Here is a 25,303-nt window from a genome sequence, read left to right on the forward strand (position 1 = left end):
TGGCTGGTTGGCGGGGCGGGGCGGCGGCGATTGGCCCGCCCCGGCGGCGCCGGCGGCGGTGGTGTCGCCGGTCCCCGTGGCGCCGCCATGCAGTTCCTGGGGCGGCTGGTGAGCACCCTGAGCGGCGTGGCCCAGGCGCTGGGCAGCCCGCACCGCGTCAGGGAGGTGCCCGCCGCCGAGTATGGGCCCGGCCGCTGCCTCCTCGGCGAGGAGGGCCGGCTGCGGCTCTACGGGCCCGGGCCCGGCCGCTACTGGGACTGCGTGCTGCTCTGCCCACACAGCCCGCAGCTGGCCCTGAGGTACGCCCCGGCACCGGGCCCCAAAAGGGAGCTGGGCCCCAAAAGGGCTCCAGGGCCCCAAAAGGGAGCTGGACCCCAAAAGGGTCCTGGGCCCCAAAATGGAACCGGGCCCCAAAAGGGAGCCGGACCCTAAAATGGCTCCAGGGCCCCAAAAGGGTCCTGGGCCCCAAAATGGAACTGGGCCCCCAAGAGGGAACCGGGCCCCAAAAGGGAGCTGGGCCCCAAAAGGGTCCTGGGCCCCAAAAGGGAGCCAGACCCTAAAATGGCTCTGGGCCCCAAAATGGTCCCAGGTCCCCAAAAGAGAACCAAGCCCCAAAATGGCTCCGGGCCCCAAAATGGCTCCGGGCCCCCAAAATGGCTCCATGGCCCCAAAAGGGAACCAGGCCCCAAAATGGCTCTGGTCCCTAAAATGGCTCTGGGCCCTGAAAAGGCAACCGGGCCCTAAAATGGAAGGGGGCTCCCAAAAGGGAACTGGGCCCCAAAAGGGAGCTGGGCTCTAAAATGGCTCCGGGGCCCCAAAATGGCTCCGGGCCCCCAAAAGAGAGCCGGACCATAAAGTGGCTTCAGGGTCCCAAAAGGGAACCAGGCCCCAAAATGGGTCCAGGCCCCAAAATGGCCCTGGGCTCCCAACCGGCCCTGGGCCCCCAAATGGCCCCAGGGGGCTGCAGGTGGGGAGGGTTTGGGGGTGTTTTGGGGTCTCACCTCTCTCCCCCTCTCGCCCCCCCGTCCAGGCTCTTCCAGCTCGATGATGAAGCGGAGGCCCTGCAGCGCTTCCAGCATTACGCCGGGCACCTGCGGCCCTTCTACGAGAGCTCGCCCCAGCCCCTGGGGCTGGAGGAGCTCCAGCAGCTCTGCGACTGCCTGCGCAGCCACCCCAGCTGGTCCCCCGCGCACGTCGCGGTGGAGATCGGCCTTCTCGAGGCCTTCCGGCACAACCGCGTGCTGGGGTGAGGGCACGAGGGCTCGGCTTCCACGAACCTCGAGGCTTGATGCCTTCAGATAGCTCCCAGGGCGGATGCGTGTCCTTCCTTCGCAGCCTTCCCACGCTGTAACGTTTTCTCCTCTCTTGCAGCTGCGTGAACAGCACCGACAGCGAGGATGGCTGCACCCCGCTGCACCTGGCGTGCCGCAAGGGGGACATGGCCTGCCTGCTGGAGCTGCTCGAGTGCCGCGCGCGGGTGGATGTCACTGACCGGAACGGGGAGACGGTTTTCCACTACGCTGTGCGAGGGCACAACCCCCAGATCATCGAGGTGGGAGCGCTTTCAGAGCCGGGGGAGCGGGACTGGAATGGGTCCTGTCTGTGCTGTGAGAGAGGAGAAGAGCCCAGGGCTGCAGCCTGGGGAGAGGAAGGGCAGCTAGCTCTGCTGCGGCACCGTGTGAATACCCGAGGCTGGTTTCAGCCCCTTTCTTCCCTCCTCTGACTGGTGCAGCTTCCCATAAGAGGGCTCCAAGTTCCACTCTGCAGTGGAATGGTTCTGTAAAGCAGCAGTTTTCTCAGAAAGTGTCCTTGGTTGGCACTTTGCTTTGGGCCTTAACGCTAACTTTCTCAGCCCTTGGCTGTCCCTTCAACCTCTCCTCCAAACAGGGCCTTTAGCTGTGGGTAGGGTGCTCCAAAGGGGCCGTTAGGCTTCAGGTGTGCGTTTCTTGCAGACCGAGGGCTGGTTTGGAGCTGCACTGACCTCTCCTCAGCCTGCACGACCTCTTTGAACCCAGCGATCAGAGCCTGGAGGCAGAGACAGTCTGAAGCCAGGGGTGTTCTCGGTTGCCGGGAGGTGCTGGGCAGAGCGGCGGGGGTGTGGGTGCGCCCTCCGCTTCGCTCCTCAGGTCTGTCAGCTCCAGGGCACTGGGTGCCAGACGGGCTCTCGCCTACAGCTGCACCCCCCGTGTTTGCTCAACACGTCTTGTGACAGCTCTCCCGCTGCCTGCCAGACTGGTGGGATTTCCTAATGTGAGATGGCGGAGGGATGACGATCGATCAGGGCTTGCCACGCTGTGGAGCAGGGCAGTTTGGGCCTTTGCATTAAAACCATATCCTCTTCCTGCATTCCTCTGATTTTGGTGACTTGGCTTGTTAAAGAAATACTTTCAGTTCCTAGCAGACTTCTGCTTGTTTCTCTTTCTCTTTCGATTCCTTGCTAAACCAAAGAAAAGAAACTAAATTCGTGCTTTTCTCATGTGTCCCAGGACGTTCTGGGTTTCCACAGCGGGACATCTTTGTGTAACAACCCAGCGCTGTGGTATAACCCCTGGAAGCAGCTAAACATCACACAGCCACTCGCTTGCTCCCCGCTCCTTCCCCAGCTGGATGGGGTGGGGAGAAAATCAGACAGAAAGAAAGTTTGAAAACTTGTGGGCTGAGAAAAAGACAGTGTAATAAGAAAGAACAAACAAAGAAAAGGAGGGGAAAGCAAGTGATGCGAAACGCAATTGCTCGCTGCCAGCTGAGCAATGCCCAGCCAGTTCCTGAGCAACGGCAGCCCCCCTCAGCCAACTCCCCCCGTTTTATTGCCGAGCACAATGTCACGTGCTGTGGAATATCCTGGCTACGTCTCTTCCCAGCACCTTGTGCAACCCCCGCCTCGCTGGCAGGCAGCTTGAGAAATGGGAAAAATCTTGACTCTGTGTCCTCCTTCTGAAGAGGAGAAAATGTAGGAGTGCTTCAGTTGTGTTACTGGTTTGGAAGTAAGGGTGGAGAGGACTGACTGTAGCATCGTGAGGAACCCTGTCCATGGAGCTTCCGTGTCTTGTCTGCCTTTTATTTATTTATTGCCTCCTCCTCCTATTTATTTATCGCCTCCTCTTCCCAGATCCTGGGCAGAACCCCGACTGTCAGCTTGGACCACCTGAGCCGTGAGGGGCTGACCCCTCTGCACCTCGCTTGTCAGCTGGGCAAAGAAGACATGGTTCGGTCGCTGCTGAAATGCCGGGCCAGCTGCGGCGTCGTGGGGACGCTGGGCTACCCCATCCACACGGCTCTGAAGTACTCCCACAAGGGGTAAGTAGCCACTGGGGCTGCCAGAGAAATACTGTTTCTCCCCTTTGGGGCCCTGTCTGCTTACTCTGGGTGGTCCAAGACTGGACAGTGCTCAGTAGGTAGGTGTCTGCTGTCCTCTGCTGAGGACATCACTGAGCTGGCCAAAGAGTGGTGTGGAAGAAAGAGACGTGTTCAGAAAAAAAGGTTTTCCCTAAATTTATCTACAGGTATTACTTCGTATGACATAATGAGAGAGGCACGCACAAAAGAAAAGGGAAAAAAAAAGAGTTTGTGCAATACTTTCTCAGAATGAGCTACGAGAAGATGACTTACCAATGCTTAAATACTCTTATTAACTGCCGTACCTCTGCCTTCCTGTCTTTGGGTGCTTTGATCCTAATAAGCTTTCATTCCAAAGCGTAGTTATTTCTGTCTCCTATGGGCAAAGGTACTCCTGACCCTTAATTAACACACTCTGAATCAAGAGACGCAATATTTACTTCCTGTTCTCTTTTTCAGGGAGAAATTTGATTCTCTTTGTTTGTGCTTTCTAATGCTTATTTTCATAGCGTCCAAGCCCTGCAGAAAGGGCCCTCAACAATGACTGCTGCCAGCTGATTTTGCAGCATTTTGAAAACTGCTTTCCAATGTTAGAGGGACACTCACAAGCCAAAAACGTGCTTAGGTCCTTATTTTGCAGTGGGGCTTAATCTCTTTTACATTACTTTCTTGGCATTGTTTCGGAGTGGGTTTATTTAAGTTTACCTAGACACAGCTTTTAGGCACTAGACGCTATTCTAGTAACAACAGATGTGATCATTTTTTTCCCCTCTCAGAGGCAGGTACACAGATTTAATTTCAGCAAGTGTTGAACTATTTCAGTTTTATCCCCATGTTTACCTGGGGAGAGGGAGGAGAGAAGGGGACAATTTCCTTTCAGGTCTTCAGAGTTTCCAGAAGTGCTGTATTCCTGTATTGGAGAAGCACCAAGGTGTTGTTCCACAACTTGGAACTGGGAAGGGATTATCCTGCTGTGTCTGAACCCTGCTGCTTATATGCTTCCTGTTGCTCTCTTCCTTTCTAAGGAGAGCAGACTAAAACTGCTTCGCAGCTGAGGAACTTGCACGTGCTGCGGAGAGCCAGCTGCTGCTGAAGGGTTTCCTGAAAGGCTCTGTGCAGGAGGCAGGTGCGGATGTGAACCTTGGGATGGGTGTCCGGCGTCTCAGTTCATCATCTTATTGTCTTCACCAGGTGTGCCCAGGCCATCCTCGAGGTGGACGCCAGCCAGGTCCGCTCCAGGGACCCGCGCCATGAAGCCACCCCGCTGCACTGGGCGAAGAAGGCAGAGGTAAATAGAGCCAACCCATGGCCGGAGCCCCTGCTGCCACCCAGCACCTCAGCAGCTGGTTCATACTGTTTGCTGCGGGGAGCAGTGGAGCCTTGAGGTACAAAAAAAAAAAAACAAAACAAAACACCAAAACCAACACCCAAAACTAGCATGCTTGTCCCAGTAATTCGTCCCTTGTTGTGAAACTGCCAGCTTGTCCCTTTTCCCTTTTTCTTGTGAAACTACACCACGGTCACTGAAGCACAGTTACCCCTGGGGGGAGCTCTCTTCTCATTATCTGCCAGCTTGATGAGAGGAGGCAGACTGCTGCGTTAAACTGTGAGGGGAGTGTGAGGTAGGCACAGGGCCGTGGTACGTAGGTTACAGTCCTTCTGCTAGAGATATCCAGATCAGTGGTGTGATAAGCTGGAGCACCTGTAAGGGGCTCGTTTTAAGCAGAGAACATTTCAATGGAAGGACCATTTTCCTTCCTGCAGTATCACATCCCTCTCAGAAGTGCCCTGAGGAGGTTTGGAGCAGAATAAATCTTTGTCTTACAAGGAGGAGAAGATGAGGAAAAGCAAACTCCTTCCCTCCAGTCTGCAAGGATTCTGGCCTGAGTAGGAACTGTGTTTCTCCGTTGCCACCAGCCAGTCGTTACGCTTGCATGTAAGACCCAAAACATCCAGAAGCTGTAGCCAGATTGTGAAACCATCAGATAATTCTGAGGTAGAAGGCAGAGGAGCCTTGTCTCCAGTGCCTGGGACAATGCAGCTGGCTCCTGCCGTGACCAGGCGAAGGCTTGCTCCTCTCCACCTGCCGTGCTTGCCCGTGAGACCTGGCTTGTGTGAGCGCTCAGGCAGTTGTCCTCATGACTGTTTTCTCTTCCCTTGACCTGGCACGTGCATGCGTGGGCACAGATGACACAGCTGCTGCTGAAGTACGGCTCCGAGGTAAATGTGGCCAGCCGGACAGCCGACATGGCCCTGCACATTGCAGTCAAGAGGGGCCGCTTTGACTGCGCCATGGTGCTGCTGACGCACGGGGCCAACACCAACGCCAGGGGTCAGGACGGCAACACGCCGCTGCATCTGGCCATGAAGGTGAGATTTTTTTTTGCAGAGGCTGCCGGGGAGGGGAGAGGATATTCGTGAAGGGCTGAGGCAAGGGCAGACCCTTTTGAAATGCTGACTGTTGTCTTTTATGGAGCAATCCTCGTGGGTGCTTTGGCTCATGGAAAGAGGAGGGAGGGACTGAGAGATGTAGTTGAGGGGAGCATGGCTTTTGACTGAGCTTTCCCTTTTCTCCTAGCATGACCACCTGGATATGATCAAAGCAATTGTTGTGTTTGGAGGAGATGTGGAGATCCCCAATGATTTCGGGGAGACACCGGGGCTGTTGGCAGCCAGGAGCAGCAAAGGTGAGGCAGCACCAGAAACTGGCATCCTGTGTCCCTTTGTTGTGTCTTGGAGAGGTGAAAACACGCCAAGCATAGGCAATGCTTCTCCAAAATGCTTTCCCAGCTTCTGGTTGCTCACAGGACCGGCACTTGCTAAGCTAGTGGCATAGGCTTTGTGCTAATAGCCCGTGATGAATTTCTCCTCAATGAGACAGAGAAGCAAGAGGAAAAGCTGGCACGCACTCCCCCTCCTCGAGCCGCGGTGCTGGGCACTGCAGACTCACAGCGGGATGGGGATCTGACTGAGCTGCCCAGGCATAAGCAGGCACGGGCTGCTCCCACAGCAAGAAGCGTGCGTGGCACAAACCCTTCAAGCTGCATGGCGCTGGCCACGCCTGCTGTGCACAGGTCCTGCTGCCCGCTGATAAGGCCGATTCAGGACGGGCTTTCCTCTTTCCCTGGGTTATCCCAGAGGTTTTGTGCGGGTCACGGCTGCTGTGAATTTTGCAGACCCCCCCCCCCAGGTGTGTGCGTGCACTGATTCTCTTTCTGATCTGTGACTCCCCCTGCGTCACCTAAGGTGCGAACCGGAAAGTGCTCTTAGACCTGCTGCAAACTGTAGGGACACAGCGCTGCCACCCACCCAATCCCGACTCCCAAAGCCTGCCACCATCTGACGCCTCCTTCTTCCTGGAAGGCCCATCTTCCCCGCGGAGCAGCTTCAACAGCTTAGGTAAAGCCTTCCCTGGCCCTCCCTCGCTTTCCTCTTTTCTAGCTTCGGACCCGTTCTTCGGACAGCCCGTGCTCTGGGGGCTGTCTTCTAGCTCTCGCTTTCTGGCCACTCTGTCCTCGTTCAGCTGGACCCAGACTCTTTTCTCCGCTCTCCCTGTGTGTGTACTCTAAACTCTCGCACTCTAAACTCGTGTGTTATAGACCTGACACAAGGCAGCTCTGTATGGAGGAAAGGGAAGGCTGTTTCCCTCACCCTTCTGGAAGAGGTGTAGGACTTGCTTGCTTACACGCAGTTTATCTACTGGGTCACGCACAGAAGGGGAGGCACTTGCTGGTTTGTGTCAAGGACATCCCAGTGGGCATAAGGATATTGAAATGTCACTGTTTCAGATCCCAGGGGCCAGTAGTTGGGAGAGAGAAGGGAGGAGGGCAGGGATAAGTGACCCTGGGTGCAGGATTTGCATTATCCATAGGAAGAGCCAAACTCAGGACGTGTGGTTGTGTCATAGCTTGTGCTCTGTACTGCCCAGTCTGAGTAAGTCAAGCTTTCACCCTCTGGGGAGCTACAGAGCTTGGGCAGAGGCAGCAGGGAGGGTTACGGAGCAGGCAGTGGGTGAGCTGGCGTGGAGGGAGGCTCTGACACCGTGGCGAGGGCATGCAGGGAGATGACAGCTGCTTGTGGTCCACTTTCCCCCTGGAAATGGTGGTTTCCATTGCAAAGGCCTTCCTCTGGGGCTAGAGGACAACCCCCCTCGGGTTCTCTGTCTGTGCCACCACAAGTCCCACTGGCTGGAGACCTCAGGACTTCTCACCACGGCCTTGTGACGGTGTCCCGCCGAGTTTCAGCTCTCTTACACTGACAGAGCAAGGCCCTTTTCCAGCACGGACTCCGGCTCTCGAAGAAGCTCCTCGCGGTGTTCTCCGTCATCCACAGCTACCTTCCAGCCTGGGTGCTGGCAGCAGTATTTAACCTCTCTTCCCCGTGTTCTTCTTTTGGTTTCACAGGCTGCCTTCTCACCTAGGCTGGATTGGTGCCCCGGGTTTCCATCAGCCGAGGGGTAATGACGAGCTGTCCTGTCCCCAGACCTCTCCTGCTTAGGTTACCTCGCAGGAGTAGATTTAGGTTTTATCTCATGGCTTGCAGTCAGCTGCGTAGTGGGCACGCTGCTAGGCTCCAACTCGTCTGTCACCCGTGGTGCTCAACGTCTGCTTCTACAAACCCTTCGTCTTTGCCGGCATACCTCCAGCTGCCTGCTCTGGAGAACGGGGTTTCTCCTCTTCGGTGTGGGGTTTATTTTGGGGGGTACCTGGTGGTTACGGGTAAGATGGCTTGTGTTTCCTGCAGGGAGCTTTGACTGGGGAAGGGCGTTGGATGTTCTCTGCGTTACTGTGGTGGAAATCATTTACCAGGGGGGTGGGAAGTTTGGGTACCCTGGCCGGGTTTTTTGGGGACAGAGAGGAAGTAGGAAGAATAATTAAAGGCTTTCTAATCGGTTAAGTATGATTTGGTTGACTGATACCTCTGAGGCACTCATCAAAGGGTTCAGGTAGCAAATTGGTCTCTCATTTTTTATTTTTCTTCTTCTTGGATATTCATGGCCCTCTAGGGTACAGGGACCTTCTGTATGCTTCTGCGACGCTTGGACAGTTCTTGAAGACACCGGATGTCATGGACTCCCCCAGGGAGGGTGGAAGAAGGTAAGTGAGGAATAGCTTCTGCCCGGACTTGTGTGCAAATTGGAGGAGAACGTCATCTTGAGGAGAGACAGGGTGGTCTTATTTTATTTCGTGTTTGTTTGGTCATTACCTTGTCCACAGCAGTGTTCCTGGCCTGGTTTCCCGTCCCCAGGGCCAGGTGCTAATATTTGTAAGCTGTGCCGCCGTTGCTGTGAGCTGTGTCTGTCTCTCTCCAGTTACGACCGCCTCCTGTGTCTGGATGGAGGGGGCATCCGGGGCCTGGTGCTCATCCAGCTCCTCCTGGCGATTGAAAAGGCCGCGGGGCGTCCCATTCGGGAGATTTTCGACTGGATCGCAGGGACCAGCACCGGGGGCATCTTGGCCTTGGCTATTGTACACGGTGAGGCAAATAACGGGCTCATTCTCACTGCTGTGGGACCAAGCGCTCTTCTGGGTGGAAGGGATGTGGGGGGGGAGCTGCCCCTCTGGGAGTCCTGCCTGAGATTTGTCGCCCCTACCTGCGGAGGGAAGGTGTGTCCGTCAGCGAAGGAAAATCCAGACCTGTTTTCGTTCTTGCTTCTCACATCAGTTGGTCTGGATTTTGGGGAGGTGCATGGTGGCAGAGTACAACGTTCTGTTCTTCCCACTCTCCCCAAAGTGGTTTTACAGCGAGGCGATCAGCACTTACTAGCAGTGGGAAACTCAGCTCCAGCTTTGCCTTTCCCCTTTAACCCTTCCCAGTTGTGCTGTTGATGTCCAAGCAGGGACAGGCAGCCTGGGAAGGGGTGAGGTGGGGGTGATGCCTCCCACCACCCTCTGCTCCTGGAAAGTCCACGCTCTGATGTGCTGTTTGTTCTGCCTGCCCTCCCTCCTTCCCCGTGCTCCTCCCGATGCTGCCTCAGGGAAGTCCATGGACTACATGCGCTGCCTGTACTTCCGCATGAAGGACATGGTGTTCCGGGGCTCTCGGCCCTACGAGTCGGAGCCCCTGGATGAGTTCTTGAAGAAGGAATTTGGGGAAAACACCAAAATGACAGATGTCCAAAAACCCAAGTAAGTCCTGCTTGGGGCTGTGCTGGCGGCTCTCTTGGGAATGCTCTTAGATGCCACGTGGAGTATGTTTGGCATCTCATTTGAGCACATCTGGAGATCCTGTGATGTGTAGACTATGGAAGCCATAAGCATGTGGTTTTTTTCCATTTTACCCTTAACTGTCTTGTCCTTTCCCCCAGAGTTATTGTGACAGGGACGTTGTGTGACCGACAGCCAGCTGAGCTCCACCTCTTCCGGAATTACCCCGTACCAGAGACAAAAGTCTCCACTGAATATAAGACGACCGCGTCTTTCAAACCACTCACTCGGCCCGAAGGTAAATGTGGGCACGCAGCAGGTCCAGGTGGACGATGGCACTGGGGGGCAACTCTCAGACACAGGAAAATTCCTGTTTCTCCTCCTGTTGTTCTGAAAATTGGGGTGTCCCAGCACCAGCTGTCCCTCGTGAAGAGGGGATGCTCCTTGCAGGAAGGAAAGCTGCTGAAAGAGGCACATCTGCTCCTCTGTCTCCCTGCAGACCAGCTGGTATGGCGTGCTGCTCGCTGCAGTGGTGCGGCTCCCACCTATTTCCGGCCCATAGGGCGCTTTTTGGACGGCGGGCTGCTAGCAAACAACCCGACCCTCGATGCCATGGCGGAGATCCATGAGTACAACAAGTCTCTGATCAAGAAGGTGAGGGAAATCCTGGCCCTGACGGGTAGCTGGGACTTGGTTTCCTCCACTGAGCCTCCCCTGAAGAGGAGGAGAGACTGGGAATGGATGATTCTCTAGTGGAAGGAAAACAAGTTAGCATTGCAGCACCCTTGAAGCAAGTTTATGGAGGGGGTTGTGTGTTGGGAATGCTGGCTGAGAGGTGAAATACCCCCTCTGACAAGGGGTGATGATGGGGAGGCTGGAATCAGAGGCAGATTTTTGCCTACCCTTGCTCTTTGAGCAAGGATGATTCAGTTGATAGTTTTGTGGCCTGTGACACAGCTCTGCGGGGGCTTTTCCTGTTCCCCCCCAAAATGAAGAAGACAATGATAAGGCACTCTTCAAGGCTGAAGGGTGAATGCCTTCTGCGGTGTGGCCAGTTGCTCAGAAGGATGACTAACTACTGGCAGCTACCTCTCCCTGCAGTGGAGAGGGAAGGTTTATTCCCTAAATGACTGAAAGAGCCGGACTGTTTCACAGCCAGCTGGTCCCAGGACTCATCTCTCTTGGGAATCCCATGGGTTTGAAGTATCCAAGGGCATACTTCACCTTAATTGTGGGTTCTTGCAAATAAATCCTTTTTTTTGTCCGCAGGGTCAGAGGCAGAAAGTAAGAAAATTGGGGCTGGTGGTCTCCCTAGGGACTGGGAAGCCTCCACAGGTCCCGGTGAGCTCTGTGGATGTCTTCCGCCCCTCCAACCCCTGGGAGCTGGCAAAGACCATGTTTGGGGCCAGAGAGCTCGGCAAGATGGTGGTGGATTGTGTGAGTACTGGGAGGAGGGGAAGAGCCTTGGGGTTGCTTTCAGAGGGGGAGCAGAGGTTTCCAGTCTTCAGCTTCTTCCTTTTGGAAGAAAAGTGAATTTTCTTTGGAATCTCTCCAACCACGGCCAATTCAAGGAATGGGGGTAAGGGGTAAATTAAAAATTGTGCGAGCACAGCAGGTCTGAATCCCTGTCTGCCTGTTTGGTGTTTCGAGTGCCAAGAGAGGTGCAGTTCTTGCAGCTGAAAGGAGCCCAGGTCAGGACGGTGGTCAGTGACTCCTAGGAACATTTGCAGGTGTGAGTTTGTGGAACTGGAATCTTTCCAGGGAGCATGGATTATCATCTGAGCAATGTAGACCAAAAATTATGCTTCAGCAAGACAGCGAGTCATTTTTCTTAAGAAAAGCTTTATTATCCCCACTAGAGCAATTAGCAAGTGCTTGAAAAGTGGGAGTTTTACTAATAAGAAGCAGCAGTTCAGAGCTGTGGTTAGGATTGTGCGGTAGGCGTATGATTTTGCATGCTTCAGAAGGAAGCTCATTAGATACTATGCATGAATACATTCCAGATGAATCAAAGCTGGAAGGATCAGAATTGAGGTTCTGACTGTAATCTTGATAATGTGGCTTTATCTCTTTTTAGCTTCCTAGAGCCTGGAAATACCTGGGGAGGCCCCTCTGCCTCCGCTATCTTTTCTTTCAGTTGTCCCAGGGTAGCACAGAAGGCCTGCAGTAATCACAGGCTCTGCTGGTACCGGGCTGTGGAATAGAAATTGATAGAGATGAAGTCCTGAGGAGGCTGTGATTCAGAGCATCCTGGGGGGTTTCTTATGGGAATTCGCTCTGTGCTGCGATACGAGGGTCCGTAGGGTGCAATTCCTTGTGTCCCAAGGCTGTTTGTATGTTTGGAGAAGAAAAAAAAAAAAAAAAGCCACTCCACTCTTGTTGCTGATCTTTGCCATCCAGGATGCGCTTGCTCCTGGTTTTCCCTTTCCCTCCGTGGCTTGTGCTGTGGAGCTTGGTGCCAGGGAAGCCTCTTGCAGGCAGGGGATGGGCAGCGTGTCAGTCCTGCCCTAACTGCGGGCCTGTTTCTCCCGCAGTGCACTGACGCAGATGGCCCAGCTGTGGATCGTGCCAGGGCCTGGTGTGAGATGACGGATATCCCGTATTTTCGGTAAGGGCTTCCTTTCTGCTCCCTGCACAGACCCGTTTTTAGCCTCCAGATCTGGCTGGGGCATGTGTCATCCCAAATCACGTCCCCTGCAGGGGTGTGCCAGCCTAGACCCGTTCCCCTGCCCCCTTCCTCGGGCCTCCGTGATATAGCGGAGGATGCTGTAGCTCACGGATGCGCTGAGCACAGCTCGTCTGGGGTCAGTTATTGGGGTTTGGAGGATGTTAAACAGGGTCCTTTGGGGATGCGGACCTCATCCTGCCCTATTCCACCTCAGAGCACTGCACCATGTGAGACTCGTGTCTTAAATGCAGCAGTAGCTGAACTGTGGCTCAGCAAAGATTGCAGCTGGGCTTTGAAAGTGGGGGGGGAAGGCCTCCAGCCTGCAGTTCTCCCAGATAAGGGGAAAAGAAATCCCCAGGAAGCAGGAGCCAGGTTCTGCTGTGATTCTCGTGCTTGGGATGCTCGCTGCCTTGTTGCCTTCATGTCTGTGCCCCGCTGGTGATAATATCTCGGTGTCCGCAGGCTCAGCCCTCAGCTGCACACGGATGTGATGCTGGACGAGGTGAATGACACGGTGCTGGTGAATGCCCTCTGGGACACCCAGCTGTACATCTACCAGCAGCGGGAGCAGTTCGAGCGGCTGGTGCGGGATCTTTGCCGATGACTGGCCTGGAGGTGTCCCTCCTGCATCCCGGTGGCAAGGAGCAGCAGATGCCGAAAGGGCTCGGGTTTGCCCAAAACGTTGAGGTGGGGGGGAGGGACTACTATTACTGCTAATTAGAAAATAATCGTATTTAATAGACAACAGTGCACATACACATATTCTGGGACAGCTATGAAATACTGACAGTTATTGTACTACAGCCCGATCTCCACTACTGTGCTTGGTTTTGCTGCCCTGCTCTCTGACCTTACGGCCCTCTCCAGGAGCCAGAGCCCCCACCTACCTTGAGCTGGAGCCCGGCTCCTGTCTGTGCAGCACCCCCAGTGACAAAGCACCGTGCACCTTCCTGCATCGCAGAACGGGCCGATGCCAGATAAAAGTTCAAGGATTGCTTTCCCTGCTTGGACCAAGGTGGTTCTGAGTGTGTAGGGTGGGGAAGGGGATCCTTTGCTCAACACTCCTGGCTTGGAGGGAGGCGGAAACTCTGCAACCTTCTGCAGTAGAGAGATGGAAAATACTGTGACTGGCACTGGGAGAAGGGGGAACCCTTCCTCAACCAGTTGCCATCTGTAATGCCCTCCCCTTTTCCCTTCAGAGATGACTGAGGTTCTGACAGCACCTCTGGTGGGAGCAGACCCCCCAGGGGCTGTTTTGTGTCCCCTGATTTGATGTGACAGTCTGCTCGAGGGCTGAGATGTGAAAACCCATCTTGTCTCATGGCAAGCTCAAGATGAGGGATAACAGTAGAGGGATTTTCTCTACATTAGTGTGCAATTGAACCTGAGCTCAGGTCCCACCAAAGCAACTGACCCTGTGACAGTTTGGATTGACCATTTTTACTGCTGGAAATCCCATTGTGACTTCTGTACTAAATGTTTCTGTAGCAAATGTTGCATATTTATAAATGACGTATGTATCCGTTGGAAGTTCTGAGAAGTAACCTGAAAAACTGAACTCCTAATCATTTGCTTCTGAGTGGATGGACTGCCGTTATGAACAAAAACTAACGTGACTTGAAATAAAGAGAGGCTAAAATTTGGTTCTGTTGTGATGTGGTCCATGTTTGTCTTGTGCCTCTGCGTCCTGCAACATCCCGAAGGGGGGCTGAGCTTGCAGGCTGAATTTCTCACAGTTAGAAAATGACAAGTTGGGCTCCTGGGGACACTGAACTGTTCCCTTTGCATGGGCTGGGAGAGGTGAACGGCCTGTCTCCGAAGCCGTGTGTGTGGTGTGAGCGTGCTGGCTGTCCTACAGAGCACAGCATTACACCTTGGGCTTACCAGCCGCAGCCTGTGCGGAGGTTTTGGGGCAGCTCCCACATGAGGATGCTTTTGGAGGCTATTACCGCTGAAATCCTTCAGGCTACAACTGACTGGGGATGGGTGGTTCCTGGACAAGGTAAGTGCTGCAAGCGGGCTGGTTTTGGTGCCCATTGCTACCCAGGGGATGCTGCTGGTCGGGTTGTGCATGCTGAGTCCTGAATAGGGCTAAAAATTGCCTATTTGCCTTCTGATCTTCAGTTTTACAAAGGAGATCGCATGACTAAAGGGTTTGATAGGCTGGAATAAAGGTTTTCTTTTTCCTAATGGTAAAGCTTTACCTTCCTGGGGAAAAACAAAGCCACACATCTTGGGATAGAGAGAGAACATAATCTCTCTTCTGCTTTTTACCCCCAGCTTGGGCTCTCCCCCTCTTTTTATAAGCCAGCCCCACCTGCATAGGGCTTTTCACAGTGCTGCTGTGCTCGGCCTCCACGCAGGCAGGGAGGGCAGGAGGCTTCGGGCACAAGCTTGTGCCAGTCATTAGGGAGCCTCGGTGAGACCGGGAGTGGGAGGAAGACTCAGGAACGGGGAGGAACAGTGGGCAGGGAAGAGGCGAAACCTATTTCGAGCTTTTCTTACGTTCTGCCTCCCCTGCCGTTTGCTGCCCGTGACCACAAAGCCAACAGGGATCTCCTGTGTGTGGTGCCCGCGCGTGAGGGACCCGAGGATGCTGCGTTAGCATGGGGAGGCTGAGCGAGCCTCCTCCGAGCGGCCGGAGGCTGGAAGGTGTCCTTCTGGCAGGTGGCTGGCTCTGCGGGTGCCAGGGCAGGGGGAGCCGGGTGCTGAGCAGCGATCAATAATTGAAGGAGGCGGTCACATGCCCGTGCTGGCTGTCGCAGGATTCCTCTCTCTCCAGAGTCCGGTTACGTCCTGGGATCAAGTTCCAGCCTCCCGGCTGGTGAATTATTAAACCCCAGCAGTGCTCCGTCCCCTTTGCACCACGTCCGTGTCTTCCTGCTGTCACACCTCGCCAGTGACAGGCTCTCTCCATCCATCCAGCTCCGCAGAAGGGCTCCTCTGGACCAGCGCCGCGCCTCGCGCTCTCCTTCGCCCCTTCCTCCTCCGCGGGAGAGAGAAAAGGCTCAGGAGATGGACCTGTCCTACAGATCCACCATCTCCATCTATAAGGTGAGCGCTGGCACCGAAGGCTGCTGCTGCCTGCCTCGGGGAGACGCGCCGCTGGGAGGAGAGCTGTTTTCCGAGGGAGGCTCCCTGGGGTGGGCAGCTGAGGGCTGGATCCATCCCAGGGGCTTGGGCTGTGCTTGAGAGCAGATGGCTGCCAGGAGGGGAGTGTGGTGTGGGTCTTAAGACAACACCAGGAAGAAATTGGTGATTTGGGTACGGAGTATGTTTCTGAAGGGTCACATGCCTTGGTTGCTGGTAGGAAGCACCAGTTCGTTCAGCTCTTTTCCCCCTTGCTGCAAAGAGCAGTCTGATCCCACTAACTCTTCCCTGGGCGCACTGGTGCTGCAGAAAGGTGGTGAGGGCCGGGAGTAGGGGAAATTCCTTATTCCAGCCTCTGATCTGCTATCCTGCAAGCAATAAAACCCTTTGATAAATATGGCAAATAAAAACAGAGAGGTCTATTTGCAGCAGTCCATCCCTTCTCTTATCAAGCTGCTGAGGCTGGCAGTGCACCAGATCGTGGCCAGGATAAAGTCATGTTCGTGTCTGAGTAATGAGTGGTGGCCTTCGCCCAGGCAGGCTCGGGGCTCAGGGATAAGGCTGCTCACACGTCCCCTCGCTGTTACTCCCCTGTCTGCAGCCGTTGTGGAGCACGGGGCCCTAGGAGAAAGGTGACAACTGCAGGTGACAGCTTGGTGCTCCAGCAGGCTGCCTTTCCCCTCTGGCACTGCTCCTCTCCTCCTTGCTGTAGGCAACACGGGGTAGCAGAAAGCCCCAGCTGCTGTGATGCGGGGAGCTGACCTTGTGCACAGCCGTACATCAGCACGGCCATCCAGCACAGATCTGAGTCCCTGCTGCACCCAGCTGAGGCATAGCAGGAGGGCATCCACCTGCTGGGCTCTCCGGGGCACGGGGAAGACCAAAATTAACATGCTTTCGTCTGCCTACAGACCATCCTGGAGCAGTTCAACCCCGCTCTGGAGAACCTGGTGTACCTGGGGAACAACTACCTGCGTGCTTTCCATGGTGAGTGGGGTCCTGCACGGCCCAGGCTCCACTTCGTGCTGCTGCTTCTGTCCTGGGGGTTTGCTGTGCGTCCAGGACAGGCTGTTGGTCTCCCTTGTGGCATGTCCTGAGCTTTTCTCCTGCTCTGGGATGCACCTCAGTTAGTAGGCACAGAAGGGGAAAGACCTTTAGGGGAAGTATAGGGTTGGATGTCTTGTGCACTGCTTGCTGGGGCTGGCGATGATGGGAAGGCAGGTCAGATCCTCACTACCTGTCTCGTCTCCACACAGCACTATCCAAAGCAGCTGAAATTTATTTTAAGGCGATTGAGAAGATTGGGGAGCAAGCACTGCAGAGCTCCACCTCACACAAGCTGGGTAAGGCTCTCCCACTTACCATCCTCTGCACCGTGAGGTGCCACTGCTGAAGGTTTTGGCTTTCCTCAGTAGCTGGTCCCTTTCCAGATCCTGGGGGAAGGAATACAGATCCCCTAAATGATGTCCCACAGTGCCAGGCCCTGTCCAAGCAGTGACAATCAAATTTGTGGTGTATCCTTGAATAGCCTCCCAGGGCCACAGCAGTCTCCCTGCATTTCCCTGAGATCAGTGACTGAGCCTTGGAGAGGACCCTCGGTCACGGACCTGTCGTGGAAATGAGTTCTTGCTGAGGCATCCTGCCCTGACAGTTGAAATTTCCATCTTGGAGGAACCATTTTTCTCCTTCTTGCAGCTTTGAGGAGAAAACTTGAGGGCATGGACCCACAACACCAAGCAGGTGTTGTCTTGCTGAGCCTGCAGCCAGCTGAAATGGCAACTCAGGGCTGCGGGGCTCACACTCAGTACTGCAAATAATTCTGCAGCCTAACGATGGCTGTTAAAAACACGCCCAGGGGACTGTTCCACTGCTAAATGTTTTAGTAGAAAGCATCCAGCACCCACCTGGTGCTGAGCACTGGTCCCGCAGCCTCCCAGGCTGTAGCAGCCCGGAGTTGGCAGTAACTGGTGCCTGGGGAGAGGAGGATGAGCTGAGCCCCAGGGAGGAAGGCTGCCAGCCTCCGAGGGTGCAGAGAGCAGCGCCCTGCGATAGCTGTTGGACTTTCACACCCGCCTATCGGCCGCGGTGGCACGCTGCTGCTCTGCCTCCCTGGGTGCGCCAGGAAATGGCCGTGGGGTTTTTCCACCCTTTCCCGTCTCTCTCTCTCTCTCTGAAGGTGAAATCCTGATGCAGATGTCTGACACGCAGAGGCTCCTGACCTCCGATTTGGAAGTCGTGGTGAGTGTTTTTCCCAGGGACTGGCTCAAGTCAGGGAAAGAAGGGACTTCCCACCCCGCAGCTCGCTGGCGTTTGCCCAGTTTGCTCCATCTCCCTCCCTCTCACGTGCCTGCCGGCAGGTGCTGCCTCCCTGCTGTCCCCGCTGCACGTGGCGGAGGCATGTTGCAGAGCTGGCATGGCCAGAGCCTGGCTTCATTCCCTTCTCGGTGCTGTTTGTGGGCTGCCACCGCAAGCAGGGGATGCTAACCTCAGGGGCTGGTGGTCCGGAGGGTGCTGAGTGCGCACCCTGCCCTTTTTTTGGGGTCAGGTGGCAGGAGGGTCACTGGTTCTGCGAGATAACCCAAACCACAGAGCCTGTAGCACCCTGTATGGTGATGGGCAGAGGGTGATCGCTCCTTTCGCCTCCTGCAGGCTCAGACCTTCCATGTGGACCTGCTGCAGCACATGGAGAAGAACACCAAAATGGACGTGCAGTTCATCAGTGTGAGTGCTGAAATCCCTTCCATGCCTCGGCCCTGTTTGTCTCCCTCTCTCTGCCACCCAAAACATCTTGCTTGAGCTCTTGAGGTGTTTCTTCAGTAGGACTCAGAGGTCTTACCTTCTTCTCCTCTCATGGACCAGCCCAGCTCCCTGGTCTGGCAGCTGATGGAGGGCTAACGAGGGCAGGCAGCTCTTCTCCTTGTGCAGTGGGACTTGCTGAGCGCGTCCGTGGGGCTAAGAGATTTGGCATCCCAAAGCAGAGTTCCCAGCTTGCCCAAACCCCAGCCCCTGCGTGGGTTTGGGTCCCGTGCCATTGTGGCCTGGTGGTGTCACAGGAGGAGACACAGGCCTGGGGGCTTGCTCCCAGTGAGCTGGGTGCCAGTCCTCCTCGATCATGGCATCCTGAGGCTCATCAGCAAGCTGAAAAATAAAAGGAAAGGCAAAGGAAGAAAGGGGACTGGGCTTTTTATAAGAGGTTCAGCGGAAGCCTGATTTCAGGGGGGCTCAGACGGTCAATCACCCACCAGAGCAGGACCCTTACTGCATCACAGCGTGGCCGGGTCTCTGGTTCCTCACCGTGCCTGCTTTCTCCCTGGCAGGAGAGCCAGAAGCAGTACGAGCTGGAGTACAGGCGCAGAGCCACCAACCTGGATAAGTGCATGGCAGAGCTGTGGAGAATGGAGAGGGCCCGTGATAAAAACGTCCGGGAGATGAAGGTGAGAAGTGATTGCAGGAAGGAGACTTGATTTCTCTGAAGCCAGGGCTGATTTCTGAGCAGCACTGCCCTTCCTGAAGAGCCAAGGGGTTGTCCCCGATGTTCAAAAGGCAGCAGGCTTATCTGGAAAGGAGGCACCTCCTTTCCTGCAGGGTGCTGCTGACCTGTGGTCCCCAACCCTGCAAGACCTGCCAAGCTCTTGCCTCATTTAACAAGCCTCAAGGTGCAAGGAGCTGGTCCTTGGCACTCTGCTCTAGTTCCTCTGTGGTGCCCCAGCAGTGCACTGGGACGCTGGGGACCCCACCACGCATTTCAGTGCTTCCCCTCCCAAACGTGCATGAGTCCACTGCCGGATTTAGGCTGATCTCTTCCTCCTTGTTTCCCCTGTGGCCCAGGAGAACGTGATGCGGCTGCGCTCGGAGATGCAGGCCTTCGTCTCTGAGAGCCAGCGGGAGGCTGAGCTGGAGGAGAAGCGGCGCTACCGCTTCCTGGCCGAAAAGCACCAGATCCTCTACAACACTCTCCTCCAGTTTTACAGCAGGGTACGGCCCCGGGGAGCAGAGCTGGGTGGGGATGCAGGCAGGAGGGAGCCAGAGCTGTCGCTTGGGTAAAGCATGGATCGGGCAGGGAACAGGGGTCTGGGCTGACTCCTCCTATGCCTGTACTGCCCCGTCCACCACCGCCTCTTTTCTCTTTTACCAGGCCCGGGGCATGATCCAGACCAAGGCCCCGCAGTGGAAGGAGCAGCTGGAGGCCAGCCGCAACCCCTCAAACAGCCACGCTCAGGGCCTCCTCGCAGGCTCCCACAGCCAGGGGTATCCGTCGGGCCGGCTCACCCCCACGCACCTTGAGATGGTGAGGAGCATGTGGACAGCCTTCGCTGTCCTGTGGCGAGGCTGCACTGCCCCTTATGGGCTGCAGGGCAAGGACAGGTTTTGGCCCGCTTGGTGCCTCTCCATGGCCTTTCCTGGCCAAGATGAGGGGAGAGTGTGTACGGGTTGTGGTGGGGAAACGTGCTGGGTTCTGCTTTCTGAGAGGGATGGGGTGTCTTTTGTTTGACACAGCCCCTGTGGATACGTACTCAGCCTTGTCTCCTTCCAGCAGCTCCAGAAACCCCTTGGGGACTTTACTTCTTCCATGACCGGGAGCAGATCCAGCATCTTCTCTCAGGAGCCAGAAATGAAGATGTCTCCTCAACCAGAGCTCTCCAGGCGGCCACTGCAGAGGACACCATCAGCCAGTATGACCCACGTCTGGGAGCAGTGCCACGGGGAGACACGGTGGTTGGGCCTCTCGGGGAACAGGGTCAGGCTCAGGGAGGGACCACAACCATCAGACCACAGGTCCTCGGCCACATCCCTGGGCGTGGTGAGAGGACAGTGCACGTGGGAGCTGGGGAGGACAAGGCTGATTGAAGTGGGGGTGAGCTCAGCTTTCGGAGTGGAGTTCATCTAGGACTCGCCTGCTTTTCATTCATCACAAATTTCAGCTGAAAGTCTTAAAAAAAAAAAAAAGAGGGGGGAGAGAAAAATTACACAAACTCTCAGTTGCTGCAGCAGGGCCAGGAAGAGGGCCGTCTGCCTATCATTGCAGCAGGCTGTACCTGTGCCCGAAATGTTTGGCCAAAGAGGACGCAGCGCTGGTCCTCTCAAGGCGGCGTGGGTCTTGCAGGAGGATGCTGAGCTCCATCCAGACCCCTCTGATGCCTCCCCGCAGGTTTGCTCCCTACCGGCCGCATCTCCCGCTCCGGTTCCTTCGGCGAGGCCAGCAGCAGCAGCGAGGGCTGGCGGAAGAGCAGCGCGGTGAGGGTGCAGGCGATCGTGCCCCACACGACGGGGACCAACCGGACCCTGCTACGCTTCGACCCCGGGGACGTTATCACGGTGCTGATGCCAGAAGCGCAGAACGGCTGGCTGTACGGCAAGCTGGAGGGCTCGTCCATGTACGTGAGACCTTGGTGCAGTCAATGGGCTTGGTGGCTTGCTCGCCACCTCTCCTGTGCCGTGTCCCCAGCCTGCTTGAGCAGGAGAAGTGGTGGAGCAGGGCGAGGGTGGATGTGCTGCCTGGGAAGGCTCCAGGGTAGGAGAGCCAGGGACCAGGTGACGCTTCCCAGCTTGCATGGCTGAGTGATTCCTGCCATGGGAGCCAGCTGAGGACGGTGAACTGCGGGAGTTACCTGAGAGGCCTGGTGTTTCTCAGCTCCAATGCAGGCAGGGCATGGAAACTGCTGCACCCAGCGCTTACTGAATTACTACTCCCTGCGGTGCCGCTGGCTGACACCTGTTGGCAAAGGCTGCCCACTTTCACATGGGCTCTGTGCCCCGTGTTCTGCAGGGAAGGTCACTCAGATAAAAACGGGCAAGCACAGTGCCCTTCTTTTAGTGGGGTTCTGGTGCAGAGCTGCTTTGACCTGGGGAGAAGAGGATTGCTACATGCTGCCTTGAGTGCTGGCCTTGGCTTCCTTGTGATTGCTCTCAGTCAGAGCCTCTCTTCCTGGATTGTGCCAGTCCTGCTCCCAGGAGCAGTGATTTTGCACAGCCTCTGAGATAAGCCAGTCCAGCGCCAAGCAGGGGCGGTAATACCACGGCTCCATGGCCTCCCAAGGACTGTCTTGCAATAACCCCATGCTCCACCTAGGGGCGAAAGGAACGCTGAACCCTATCACACGTGGTAGCTGCAGCAGCGGGGGCTTGGTCAATGTCTGGGATGGGTGTAGATAGGTGTGCTGGGCAGCTGGATCTAAACCACAAACCATGGTTTGCCCGGAGCTCATTTATCTCTGTTTCTGTGGCCTAGATGCGGCTGGTTCCCTGAAGCTTATGTCAAGCCTCTGGATGGCGTGAGGGATATGGAGGAGCCACCCATCAGGTAAGAGGAGGACAATTGGCCGGGCAGAAGATAAAGTGCCTCCTTGTAGGTCTTTCACACCGGTGCCCGTTTCAGGTGCACCCGGTGGAGAGTTGCAATTTGCTGAGAGCCTCACTGTGCGCTGAGATCTCACATACTTACCCTAGGTGACTCCACGAACACGTGCAATATTTTCTAAAAGGAGACTGGGCCACTCCAAGCCCCGTATTTTCTCCAAAGATATCCCATGGACACGTGGCTAACACCTGTGCTTCTCCCCATTCCTTTCTCCTTGGCTACCCCCGCGTTGTCTTCTCTTCTTGCTCAGGTCCTTCCCGCTCCGCAGCAGTCACAGTATGGATGACATCCTGGACCGTCCCAGCGTTTCTTCCTCCAACACTCACCGGCCTGCTGCTGCCCAAGCTGCTGTGCCGAACCCGCCTCCCCCACCAGTGGCTGCCAGCAGCCACCAGAGCGGGCTGGTGACCTCGGCTGGTTCAGGCTCCAAGGTGAGTGCAGGAGGGCTGGCTGGCACGTGTGGAGCAGGGCACGTCTTTCCATCAGAGCTGACTTCCATCCTTTTCTGCGGAGGCCTGTTAAGAAGGATGACGTACACAGATGTAGGAGTGTGTCCTCGTCCTTTCCTGAGCTAAGGCATCTTGTTAGCAATGGCCTTTCTCATCCAATCTGTCCCCATGCAACCATGTCCTGTCAACTTTGTGTGTGCAGACCCTTGGTGCCTGGATTTCCTCCCTCAGGGATTGCCTTTGTGCCCCCACCCTTCTCATTTCTCTCTCTTTTTGCTCACCAGGGCCCCTTCAGTTCACTCCTTTTCTCCATGACCTCCCAGCCTGATTTCTGGTGGCTCCGGGGCAGCACCTCTTTCTGCTAACAGTAGGACCATGGAGTGATCAGGCTGGACTGGGAGTGGGTGACCAGCTAACAGAGATGCCATCCTTCTTCTCCCTTCAGTGAATGGAGAGCAGCTTCATAGGGCTCCTCTCCCAAATTCAAGCAAGGGTTGGGTTAAAGTAAGTCACAGGTGGGACAGGCAAACAGCTAGAGGTAAAGGCTGAGAGCACAGCCATTTTGGAGAGTCTTAGAACAAGGAATCTCCAACCTGTGGCTCACGGATGGCATACTGGGAAGGAAACCCTCCACTCACTCTGCTTCCAGCTGTGGGGAATTGACTGGTGAGAACAGTCAAAGTTAAAGGTGAGGGCAGTGTAAAATGAGGACCTCTGATTAGGAGAAGGAAGAATGGTGCTGCCCTCCGGGTGTGCCTTGCTCAGTCTCAGAAGGCTGGGAAACCTCGTCTCTGTAACATTTAACTTTTTTTTTCCCCTTCATGGCCTGCTCTGTGGTTTCAGGAAGCCTCAGGCTGCACAACACGGATGTGAATGGGCTCTGCAGCCTATGATCCCAGGGCCACTGGTTTCCAGCCAGCCCCAGGGCTAGGGGTAGGGATAGACCTGGGATTGAACAACTAAGTGTATGAAGCACTTATATTATGGTAACAGAGCAATTGAACCTCATTAGAAGTTTGGAAAGGCTCAACCTTGCTCTAAGCTTCCGAAGATATCCTCCTGTTGAGCCAGGAGCAAATAAAACCTTTTTTGACTTCCCAGCTGGAACACAGATATCCACACTTGGCTGTCTTGTTTGCCGCCAGATACAGAAACTGGTGTGCTTTATCAGGCCATTACAATTGTCACTGATCCTTCACTATCTGCTGGCCAAAGATAAGGGCCATAGGGCCTAGTTCCATCTTTCTCCACCAGGTTGGTTCACTTTTGAGCAGTATGTGGTGTAGGGTAGGGCACAGCACTCCAGCTCTCGAGTTCCCTGAAAGTGCAGGGAGCGTGAGGGCATTGACAATAAACTCTTTGCCAGGATGGGTGAGCAACATGAGGGGGCATCTCTGGCTGTGCTGGCAGGGTGGAATGTAGCTCAGACTGTCCCTGTTTGCTGTGCTCTTCAGATGTGACACTTAGGGAATCTGAGGCATCTCCTTTCCTCCCCAAGACAAAAGGAGGTGTCCATAAGGAACCTGTGTAGGGACAACCCCCAACACAGAAAATGAATGAATAAGGAGTCAAAGCCCTGCTAATAGGACTTAGGCTCCTAACTCACTCAAGTGTTTTGTTAAATCTTCCCCTGTGTGTAGTGTCCCCTGCCCAACTTTTGTCTCTCCATTTCCCTCCCCACCCCAGATCACTCACGTGCCTTTCTTTTCATTGCAGAGATCAGGAGTATTTGACCAGCCCCCTGAACTCTTTCCACGGTGAGTGAGGCATGGGGTTGCACTCTGGAGTCATCAGATAGGGTGGCATTGTTAGAATACTATTATTATTTACTCTTTTGGGTTATCAAACATGGAAAGAACGGGGAATTGACTGGAGGAAGCAATGCATAACTCACCTTCCATGTCAGAAGGGAGAGGTGGGCCCCTCTGGCCTTTGCTGGCTGGTGAGGCTCTCTCCTGCCCCTGGTAGTATTAGGTGGGAGCTGAGCACTCTGACAAGATGGCCAAACCAGATGGCATGCTCCTTCCCATCCAGAGCATGGAGCTGAATGATTTATGAAGTGCTGCCTGCTTGGAAAGGGCTGAGGGGACATAAGGGATGTGGCTTTTAGCTTTGATGAGCCAGGTCCGTGGATATGAGGCTTGCCATAATTTCCCCCTGCGGCCAGGTTGGTGTCTCCATGTTTCCAGCATGGTGCTGTGACATCTTTCTTCTCCCTGCTTGCTTTGGAGGGTTAGGGTCAGGAGTGTAGAGTGCTACCACTATGGAGAGCCTTATGCTAGTGTCCTTTATCATATGGAAGAGTGAGGGTGAGGATAAGCCCTGAGAAGAGCTTGAGGAACCACACGGGAACCTGCAGCAGGGGCTGTTAAAGAGGGAGAAAACACACTCAGCAGCCAGCTTTGCGACAGCCACCTCCTTGGCATGGAGGTGTCGTTCTGGCAACATTGAACAGCCCTTGCTTAGTCAGCAGGTCCCCTGCACGGTCTTTGCAAATTATCTGATGGTTGCCTCTCTCCTTTCCCCTTCCAGAGGTACCAACCCCTTTGCCACAGTCAAGCTGCGTCCCACGGTCACCAACGACCGCTCGGCACCCATCATCCGATGAAGCGGCGCTGCGGACAGCCGAGAATTTCAGCAGGGAAGAGGAAGGCATAGCAGTGACGGGCTGCAACCCCAGCAGGGCAGAGACCTCATGCTACCGCCCGCAGAGTGACTTTTCTCTATCCCTCCCTTCCCTCTGGGATGTGGGGATCCGTCTCTCCTGGCTGTCTGGCATGCTGTAGCCAGCAGCACGCCCCTGCTGCTCTCTTCGGATTGCCCCCCCTCCCTCGTGTGATTATTGTACTTGACTGGGAGAAGCCTGGCGTTACTGATGCTGGTGGCCTGGGAGAGGGGATGCTGATGGTCTGGAAGGAGGAGAAGGACACTTGCTAGACCATTCCTTCGTTGCTGGAAAAATGAACCCCAAATGGAGGTGGCCACCAGAAAGCTTCCAGCAACGTGGTCTGGCGAAAGGGCTCTTGGCCCCCTTGGCAGCCACGTTCATTGTGGAGCCACCTGCCCGTCTTTGCCTCCGTCTGACCCCTTCCCTTGCTGGGCAGCCCCTGGGCACAGCAGGGGGAAGTGATGGAGCCCAGCACCACTGCACCGCTTTTCCACCCGATGTCCTATGGACAAGGCATTTGTAAATAAAATGGAGAACGCTTCTTCCATAGCTGTCCCAGCGGCCAGGCCTTCCCCTCGGTCAGAGGCC

The 25,303-nt window shown here is 55.4% G+C and overlaps 2 protein-coding genes across 4 annotated transcripts; both read left to right on the forward strand.

Moving 5' to 3' along the window:
- The first annotated feature begins 25 nt into the window (after positions 1–25).
- Positions 26–13,793, forward strand: PLA2G6 (phospholipase A2 group VI). 3 transcript variants are annotated; one of them, XM_066996373.1, is made up of 16 exons: positions 26–299; positions 1,031–1,246; positions 1,372–1,552; positions 3,110–3,297; positions 4,528–4,624; positions 5,524–5,706; positions 5,915–6,023; positions 6,583–6,735; positions 8,342–8,432; positions 8,648–8,811; positions 9,314–9,464; positions 9,644–9,780; positions 9,982–10,136; positions 10,752–10,919; positions 12,017–12,090; positions 12,613–13,793. In XM_066996373.1, the coding sequence occupies exons 1-16, from the start codon at positions 88–90 to the stop codon at positions 12,752–12,754; spliced, it is 2,421 nt and encodes an 806-aa protein (XP_066852474.1). In that variant the 5' UTR covers positions 26–87; the 3' UTR covers positions 12,755–13,793. The 3 variants fall into 3 exon arrangements, with proteins under 3 accessions (XP_066852474.1, XP_066852476.1, XP_047904208.2); XM_066996375.1 differs by lacking the exon at positions 6,583–6,735; XM_048048251.2 differs by lacking the exon at positions 1,031–1,246.
- A 148-nt stretch (positions 13,794–13,941) lies between these two features.
- On the forward strand, positions 13,942–25,256 carry BAIAP2L2 (BAR/IMD domain containing adaptor protein 2 like 2). Its single transcript, XM_048048253.2, has 14 exons — positions 13,942–15,204; positions 16,152–16,227; positions 16,497–16,583; positions 17,417–17,478; positions 17,890–17,961; positions 18,558–18,674; positions 19,069–19,215; positions 19,376–19,528; positions 19,778–19,913; positions 20,390–20,615; positions 21,470–21,541; positions 21,849–22,029; positions 23,764–23,804; positions 24,580–25,256. The coding sequence occupies exons 1-14, from the start codon at positions 15,166–15,168 to the stop codon at positions 24,653–24,655; spliced, it is 1,485 nt and encodes a 494-aa protein (XP_047904210.2). The 5' UTR covers positions 13,942–15,165; the 3' UTR covers positions 24,656–25,256.
- Positions 25,257–25,303: the final 47 nt, after the last annotated feature.

The sequence above is a fragment of the Anser cygnoides genome, chromosome 1, assembly GCF_040182565.1.
Source record: "Anser cygnoides isolate HZ-2024a breed goose chromosome 1, Taihu_goose_T2T_genome, whole genome shotgun sequence".
Lineage (NCBI taxonomy): Eukaryota > Metazoa > Chordata > Aves > Anseriformes > Anatidae > Anser > Anser cygnoides.